The sequence below is a fragment of the Ruditapes philippinarum genome, unplaced genomic scaffold (genome assembly GCF_026571515.1).
Source record: "Ruditapes philippinarum isolate M1 unplaced genomic scaffold, ASM2657151v2 ctg9_1_1_1_1, whole genome shotgun sequence".
Lineage (NCBI taxonomy): Eukaryota > Metazoa > Mollusca > Bivalvia > Venerida > Veneridae > Ruditapes > Ruditapes philippinarum.
The window spans coordinates 158,494-168,256 of NW_026865571.1; the positions used below are offsets into that span (position 1 = coordinate 158,494).

The 9,763-nt window shown below is 30.8% G+C and overlaps 1 protein-coding gene across 1 annotated transcript; it reads right to left on the reverse strand.

The window, feature by feature from the left end:
* Positions 1-409: 409 nt before the first annotated feature.
* LOC132729577 (paired box protein Pax-1-like) lies at positions 410-5,947 on the reverse strand. The gene is made up of 2 exons (XM_060715359.1): positions 5,726-5,947; positions 410-2,380 (listed from the first exon to the last, which is right to left on the reverse strand). Exons 1-2 carry the CDS (start codon positions 5,727-5,729, stop codon positions 1,554-1,556), a joined length of 831 nt encoding a protein of 276 aa, XP_060571342.1. The 5' UTR covers positions 5,730-5,947; the 3' UTR covers positions 410-1,553.
* Between the last annotated feature and the right edge of the window lie 3,816 nt (positions 5,948-9,763).

Consider the following 9,763-nt stretch of genomic DNA (forward strand, 5'->3'; position numbering starts at 1 on the left):
GGACAAACCAGACTGTGATCATTCTAATAAAAAGAGTCTACTCTATAAATTAATGTATTGCTTAAATTATGTAAAATTAAATTGTAGTGGTACTTGTTTACTGTATTTTGAAAAAAAGGACAAAGGTAGAAAGAGTGTTTTGCAAAATGCATAACCTTATGGAATGCGAAACAAATGAGTGTGTAAAAATGAAGAGCATATCAACATGAATTATTTTGTCACTCATTTCAAAACAGGTTGTTAAAAATATGATAAAGATAATTTGTCAAAGTTGGTTTATGTTGAAACAGATGTGTGTTACAATGCCTAAAATTGATTGAACGGTTTATCAGTAAGGTACTTGAATCTATTAAACAAGCAAAACCCATTAAACAACACCCGATTTAGTGACAAATTACACCAAAATTAACTCGTTTTCATTGACATTTTAATCTTGCTGTATTTAATACAACTTTTAGACATAAGTTTCTGACATAAACTCTATAAAATACAGTTGATAAAATATTATGCATTGACACAAATAATAGCTTGGATTATACATGATACATATAATGGATTGAAGTGAAAAAATGTACACATGCATTGTTTTTTTACTTTTAAACAACAGCACATAAACTGAAATTAGATGTGCAAGGCACAGATGAAAATGATGCGGAAATACAAAAGCTCTAATACTCATATAAATACATTCAAAGTGTCTACAATATTTGATTTAGCAATGATAATGAACGACGCATTTTTAAGATAAGATTCTTTTTTTAAGAATATGTATTAGTTAAAAGTGCGGTTTGCTTACAACGGGATGCATTTGTATACCTGATATAACACTGCTGCCTGGCATTGAATTTCTAGTTAATGTAGATCAACTTAAGCTCTCTGTATGTGACAAAAATAGATATAAACACGACTTTACTTCACATGAAATGGGAAGGGATATTTGGACAAAATAATCTTATAATAAAATTTTCGCATGAATTGTATTTCACTGGTCAATGAATGAATACGAGAAAGTATAAAAAAGTCACTCTGTTGTAGATTAGAATTCCTTGCCTTTTTACTGATATTTTCCTTTTGATCCATCTATCTAAAGACTGTGGTGTAACTGCTTTTGTGGCGCGTTTGATGTGAGATAACCACTGCCATGATTGTTTGATATGTGTAACAATATAGCGTTCATTTAGTTGTAATTCTAAACACTACTCACTCTTTTTATGATCCTGGAATTTCAAATTACATACTTCCCGTGTATATGAGATCCTAAATTATGATCACAATTTCTTTTGAGACATCTAGTTGAATTTCAAAACAAAACACGAATGTTGCTTACACAATCTGTTGGAACCATTTCTCATATTATTTTTCAAAGAAATTAATGTTCACCATCGATAAGCTTTTTCAATTGTTTCCCGTGTGGCCTCAAGTTGGTAATGTCCTCTACAATTGATCACAAATAAAAGGCTTTTAGGATAGTGAATCCGTGAGTGTTTATATAACTATAAGAAACGGATTGAACATTCTTACAGTCTCTAACAAAAAATACTGTATCATTATTTTCAGCTTTGTAAATACATAGGTTGAACTGTTTGTTTCATTCCGTAATAGTTCATGTTATAATTCTGGCTTATTTGGTGAGGATTGTTCATAGGTTCACAGGGCATAGGCATGGGTGCTGATTGAGACATCGGTTGGGTTGGAGCCCTGAATCCTAAAATGTCATTCACAGAGTGTGATGATGCCCAGGCTCGCATCATACAAGGAGTAACACAATTTGACATCTGTGATTTATTGTTCATTTGATGATTTAATTGAGGGAAGCTTGGCTGAGGAGCTGGCATTGGTGGAGGAGCACACGAAGGCATCGAGGGAGGAGGGCACGAGTATTGATACATTGGAAACTGAGGGTTATATAGCGGCCCTGGTGGTGGTGGGCCCATTATGTTCTTTGATTCCATGTTTGGACTTTGACTGGTAGGTGAAGTACTCCCTCCAATTTTGTTTCTAAGAATCCGACTTATTGAGCTCACTGAGGGCACATTGTATTTGTCACAGACTCCATCCGCTAGCAATTTATCCCTTATTTCCCAAGCAAATATCCCTGGATCCCTCTCCTTGTATATCTTTATATGTTTAACAACATTGGGTGTTGTAACTCTTGGCTTGCTGCCACCAATGGCTCCAGGAAGTATAGAGCCTGTTTCATTGTATCTGGCAAGTATTTTGCTAACACATCCATGAGAGACTCTTAGTTGTCTGGATATATCACATGGCCGAACTCCCATTTGGGCAAGTTCTATAATTCTAAGTCTGATTGCATTAGGCAAGGGGCGGCCGTTGACAAACACCCCTCCAAGTTGATTTACTTCACCGAATGTCGTCTGTTCTGTAATGATATAATATAAAAAAACTTATTGTAAATCATATTTTTTTTATCATTAGTTTTGTGTCAAATTAAATATAGTACAAACAAATACCTATTTTATGTTGCAGTTATTCATTTTAATATTTTAGTATAAAACATAATACAGCTATAAACATGTTTTTATAAATAACTAACAATTATTTGCAAAGTGTGAACATATTGTTTTATTATAAAAATAGATAAAAAAAAAAAGCAGATACACTTTATAGCATCTCTGAATATGATCATTATATTTTAAATTCCAAATCTATGTCAGACATCTTATGGGTTATTAAATACAACTTATGATGATGTTTGATAAATTGTGTATTAATGGATTGTTCAGACTTTAAAATTGGCGACTGTGATAAATAATTTGGCATTTACTACTTTCAGTAATTCAGTGTTATTAAAATAGAATTAACCAACTTGTAATGAAGGATTTTAGTACCAGTTAGTATGAGCAAATATTGTTCATTGTTTTAGTTACATTTTAATCTGGTTTTGATATATCATATTATTTATATATACATGCATATATAAAAAGAATCCGGACAAAATTTCCATAAGTTGTTGATGTTTAACTAAATATTGTAAATAATCAGGGAAAGGTTTATGTTTATTGAGCTGCCTTTTAATGTAAGATATAAAAATTAGATATAATTAAATGACATTAATACTTGTATTTCCAATGCCAGCCTCTTTATTGTAAAGACTAGAGCTGTCACAATTTGATATACAATTCAACCATCTCTGTTTATTTGCCTTAAAATGATTAACTGATAGAAGTTTCCATTGTAACATTTTTATACCGATTTCTAGAATGTTTATTTGATAAAAATTCACATCAAAGTCATGCCCCGTCCTAGTTATCTGAAATAAATGGACCGGTAGGGACAGTGGGCACTGTAATGACCCCAGTGGGAACTCTTCGGAATTCTCGGCTAATTCAATCAACGGATAAATTGCTATTTCTCGGCTTTCGTTCACTTTATTGATACGGGAGGCCATAAATCTTTAAAACTATCAGGATATGCAAATATTTGGTTTCAATTATAGAATCAGTCATTTGAACTTTTATAGACACTTGTGAAATCAGTGACATATTTCCAGGTATTTTCACCGGTGAAATATTGCTATAATTCAGCAAATATAGAATATTCAGGTTTTATGCATGTATATTCAAGTCATAAATAGAATATAATAAAACCGACATTATACAGATATGATATATAAACTATGACTTCTTTATGAATTTATTTAGATAATAAAATGTTACTAAAGGATATACACTTGTTTATACACAGGTTTAGCTATGAGTTTTAGTTTATAAGCAGGAGTTATGATTTCATTTGCATATGTACGTATAAACTGTAATTTAACCTGTACCACAATTGTTATATATTTAATGGTCATTTCCATCTTTCAATCTAGAAAATTAAAAGTAAGTACAGTACAGACCATGGGTAGACTCATTTGCCGCCAGTAGGCTAGGGTTAATTGTGAATCTTTTATAACGTATCGTTTCAATATTTTTTAAACCAAAACTTGGTAAAATCTGACGTAATTTCTTAGTCATGTAATTTTAACAAAACAAAATAATATATTAGTCAAAATACATTGACGTGCCAAAGCTAGATTCTGAGATATTTCTAAGATATTTTTCGTTCTGGGTCTGGTAAGTTGGACTAAATAATATATTATATTAAATCAAACACAAACGAGTGGCGGAACAATTTGAGATTCACATTTTGCATAAATAACAGCATCTAAATAAACGAAAACATATAGAATTTGCATATTTGCAGATAAAATAAGATAAAATAAGATCCGGAATTTTTCCAAAAGCACACACAAAGTAGTTTCAAAACGACACAAAATTTATTTATTTATTATGTCATAATCATAAACCGTTTCTAACAAACACATGAGCATGTAATGAAAATTTTGCAGATGTAATATAGAATAAAAAGAATAAAGAGTAAGAATACCATCAAGAAAGGAAGACTTATACATATATTTGAGAAAGAGTTATAAGCTGCAATAGAAAACAAATTTTAGAGTCCACAAAGAACGTTATGTTCCTTGCAAAATATGTGGTCAAGTTAACCATAAAGATTCCTGTCCAACGCATTAAGATATTTGTGACAAGAAAAAAGAATGAAATTTTCGGAAATGAAATAACGAACAATTTATTACAAACAGCGAAAAAATCACATACATATTATTTGCAGAGAGTGTCCTGAATGAACCCATATTAGCTTTATTTACATATCATTTACATACTTGAGTGTTTCAAGACATATCTAATGTTTGTTTATTGTATATTTTCCACACTTACAAATTTCTTACAGACCATCTGGAACTATATAACGGCACAAGAGTATGAATCTATCAGTTTTGATCTAACTCTCCCTTCAAATGCATCAACACGCCGGTTTGTAAAATACATTATAAGAATTTTGATAGCTCAAATCTGGAAAATGGTCATGAAAAGTGTTCACACGAGTTTCAAATAAAAAGTTAAAGGAACATGCTTCCCATTACCAGGTGTTCAAATTTCTATAAACTCGTTGTTTTGAAAAAAAAATGATAATAATAAAATATATGCACTTGGTTTTCTCTTAAATCAGTACATTATAATCATTTTTATTATTATTTCACAATTCCTTTGAATACAGGATTTGATAATAAATATATTAAAAGGCGTTTGACAGTGGTCCGCTTAGGCATTTTTCAAAGGATTGCCGTTTCGAAAATGAAAATTCAGAAGATAAAAAAACTGTGCATCGTTAACTAAAATATATTAAATTAGACCATTTCTGGACTCGAAAAAGTTAAAGAGAGATTTAGATAAAATCTTTCTAGAATCTTATTTCCACATATAAAAAAATCTTAGCTCCATTTTGAAAATCTACCAGAACATATTTTTCATTTATTTTAATTTCATTTGTAAGCTACTAGTTTAACAAAATAAGACCTGTGGTATTTGCGCCATTCCGATAAACTTTATAAAGAAATACAAAATAAAAACAAGGAACGAAAACTCGACAAATATTAGAAAAAAAAATTCAAAATCATTCAAACAGTACAATATTATGTTTCTTTGTAATGATTTATTGGTTTTCATAAATATGGTAATATACTAGTACTAAGCTATAGCTCTGTCAAGTTATATTACTGTAGACGGTAGCTTGCACTAACTGCTACCGTTCACGAACACCGCGCCTGCAACATTTTCAATTTTGCCGTGCGAGGCATTCTTCAAAGAAACATTTTTCTGTATTTTAAAATATATATCTAATAAATAAATAGATTCCAACCTACCCATAAGGGAACTTGACGATAATCCGTAGCAGGCCAGCTTGTCCCTGTCTAGATCCGACGACTCCAGTGTTGCGTTTTAATTATTATTCTCCTTTCAATTTTAAATATGAATGATAAAAAAACGCTCCCGTGTTGCCTAAATGTAAATTTAGCAAAACACACAGAAGGAAATGAAGCAAAACGCAAATCTCGTCAAAAGGCATGAAAGTTTACAGAAAAGTTGAGATAAAACTAATTTCGAGTGGTTTTCTTTCAAGTTCAGCCCACTGATAAGCCGTACGAGCTGTAATTGGTCGTCCTTTTCGCTCATTGGATGATAACAAGTTTGCCCGCCAATCATATGGAAATATAAACACCTACCTGTGAATTTCGAGGAGAATTTCTAAACAATTACGTTTTCTAGGCAATTTGAACGTCGTGGAATGAATCCAATAAATTATATACGAGTTGCTGTTGAAATTGTGTTCAAATATTTTGCTATGCTCGCGTGCCTTTTCAAATTGACGGTAAAACTCCATACTATGCCTTTTGGTCACAGTTCAAAATAAGAATTTGCTACCGAGGACATAGGTGGTCGAAAAGCAGTAAATGGTTTGATGTCCGTACCAACTGTTTTAATTTTTTATGTGCTGTTATTTCTAAATGTATCCCCTGTGCAGCAGTTAGATCACAAACCATTATTTTGACATCAAAATGTATACATGTACGACCTTGAAATACATGTATCTTGCTTATCATATACTTGGATTTTGTACAAATATTTGATTAAAAAGTTGGCTGACGTTTTTACAACGCGGATATCTTACGAAAAGCAAACATTCTTAATTTGATAAAAATGCGTTAGAGCGTTGGCGGTTAAATAAAATAACGAATCATTCTCCAATTGTTTCACAGTTATATTATCTAAGTCTGGCAGGCAATCGTGTTTGAATAAGATTCATCTAATTTTATTAAATCTCAAATATATTTCTGAAATTTAAATTTAAACGATTCATCACATTATACTGTAACCTGCTGGAACCGAAGTTTATTAGATATGCACGTCCGTGCAGTAAGACAATGCTCTGTATATTATTGGTTGCAAATTTCGGATTTTGATATTGAAATCCCTTAATTTTGAATTGGACTTAGTCAAGTTCAAAGCTGAAGAATTCAATGAAACATTTTTAGCATGATTATGGTTAACTCGGATTAGGATTTATAGCTCCCTATACGCTAGCGGATATCTAAGTCAAAAGTCAGACCAATCAACATCTATTTTGTTGGACGGTGTAGGGGGGACTGTGTTCCTTGAAGATTTGCAGTCTGGCCAGACCAGATACTTTTTCTTCTCAATTTGACCATTTGAATATTGAATCGAAATGCCGGATAATTTCATTACACAGATTTAGCAGAATAAATAAAATGTGATATTTGTTGTTCGAGAAATACATTGTTTACTAGTATATGTTTCGTTATAAACTAGACATTTCTCAGTTAAATTCAATGAGACGTCAACAGCAAAACATAATTTTCAAGTTTGATAACCACATATCATTGTTTTTTAATCAATAAGCATAGTGGTCCTTTATTTATAGAAAAGGCTTTAATTGTGTCACTTTTTAACCATTGTTTAATCAAAGCTATTATTGACAAACAAATCAAAACCATTTTTTTATTTTTTATTTTTCTGTGGTTTTACGAATCTGTATATTTGTTATATATTCTTATACTAGTAGAAAAACCGCACAAAAAACCATAAACCAGTAAGTCACTTTGTTTCGTCAGAATAAGTCCGTCGTGAAGAAGACATCCTGATGATTTCATTACTGTATTCAGCAATTCAAACGTACTTAAGTGATGCGACGTGAAACCATTCGCTTACTATTTCAAGTGAAGCAGTGAGCTCCCCTGATGGCGCGTCAATGTTAAATAGAAACTGTATCGAAAATATGATTTGCATTTCTTGTTCCAGAAGATTGCACTTCGATTCATGTAATTTACGTTACTCGGGATCGTTATAACAAAGCCGTAACAAAATGTTTAAAAGATGATATTTGTAACGTTTTATTTAACACCACTAGTCTGCGGAGCGTTTTCAGGTATCTACGATTACCCGACGGTGTCTTTATCAGTTAAAACAAAAATTCTTATGCAAAATTCCACTGCAGAAGTACGTGCACATGTTTTTATGTTGAAAGGATGTGTTTGCGGAGGTAACATGTAGTCTAAGGTTTGCTTTTTTTTCGTCTATTCATTTTATTATATAATGGGAAACTGGATACGTTGAAAGGAAAACAAGCATCTTTTGGCACTATTCATTGTAATTTGTTTAATGATACATTTTATTTACTTTTAAATATCTCAGTTGATTCTGGAAAACTTTTTGACGTTTTTAGAAGTACACAAAAAGAAAATTAATAAGAAATATAGAAACTTGAATGTTACTTAAAACATTTGTTGAACATAAATTATATGGCATGAAATTCAATTACACTGAAATAATTTGAGAAAACGCGACAAAAATTTGTTTTGATGGCTTTGCAAATTCTTTGAAGATCACTATTAAAACATAATCGCAGAGGAAAGGAAAAAAGCTAAAGCTTCAAATATAAGTGGAACGATGACAAAGCGGTGAAATATTTCAACTCTCTGAGGGAGGGGAAATATGAAATAAGATAAGTTCTAGATCTGTGAAAACTATCTACCATTTATTCCCCTGTTAAATCTGTATGCAAAATGTATACACAGTCTACTTCCTCTTTGAAGCTCAGAGCATGCGGTAATTAAAAATTTCTGATTGGTTTATCATATGTCTAACCATCTAAATCTAGATCTATGTGAGAAAAATACGACCTTACTCGACCTTTGCTAGCGTTTCCCAAGATGCTTGACTCGAATTTGAATATTGATCACGACTTGAAATTTTAGAGACATGAAAAAAGATATCATTTAATTTCAGCTTGAACCTATTCGGTAAACTGCGAACAGTACTCTGCATATATTAAGGGACGAATTATCTTTCCGTTAATAGGGCTGGATAGGTGGCAAATTAACAATTTACTAATTTACATTCGTTAATTGCCTGTTCTCGGATACAAAAATACTGAATTGTTTATATTAGTTTAAGCTTAACCACTATTCGTAGCTATTTTCTTTGGATATTTTGATATGATTTTACATGAGTTTATCGCAGGAATTGGATTATAATTATATAACTGTTAATACTATTTATGTTAAATGATTAATTCATGTTTTTATTTATGACCAATGCATTTCATGTATCCAAATGTGTTGATAAAATATCGAATAATGATATTTGAAATATTTTCAAATTTCAAATTTCAATTTTCTTTATGCAATATAAAGTTAGTTAAAAAGTTTTTCTGATAACTTTCTAATATTTTTGCTGTTTACGCGTTTTCAAAATATTGCCTTTAAGTCGCTTGAGCGTATATCTTTTTAATAAATTGTCACCGATTTAATTATATACACATATCTCTTAGTTCAAAATTTAAGAATCATCATGGATAATATTCATTTTACTTTCAATATATGATGCAGTTGCTATATTTTGACGGTGTGTTGTAAAGATTCTGTAATACATCTTTGTATTACAATATAATATTAATATCACAAGTCAAACATACAAATTGTATTATTAATTTTTCATGAATAAAAAAGCTTTAAAAATATCTCTTGTGCATTTTCATTGTAAGTATATATATTTTTTTCAATTTCGGCAATTTATCAATCAATTATAAAGCGAACGCAGTTTAATGTTTCTGTTAGTTTTTATAATAAATGTTCAGGTAAAATGGGCATCTATAAGATTTAAAATATTAATATTTCTGTTAGCTGTAACATGACTACACTCATTAGAATCTTTAGAATAAGAAAAAACGTTCAAACAAATAATATCCATGTCGAAAATCGTCAATGCGAATTCAAATTGCATTTCTAAAATAGCTTAAGCAAAATATTAAAAAGAAAAAAATATATATCTATGCTTATTTCATTCTATAAACACATTATTTTATATATCACTACGCAGATATC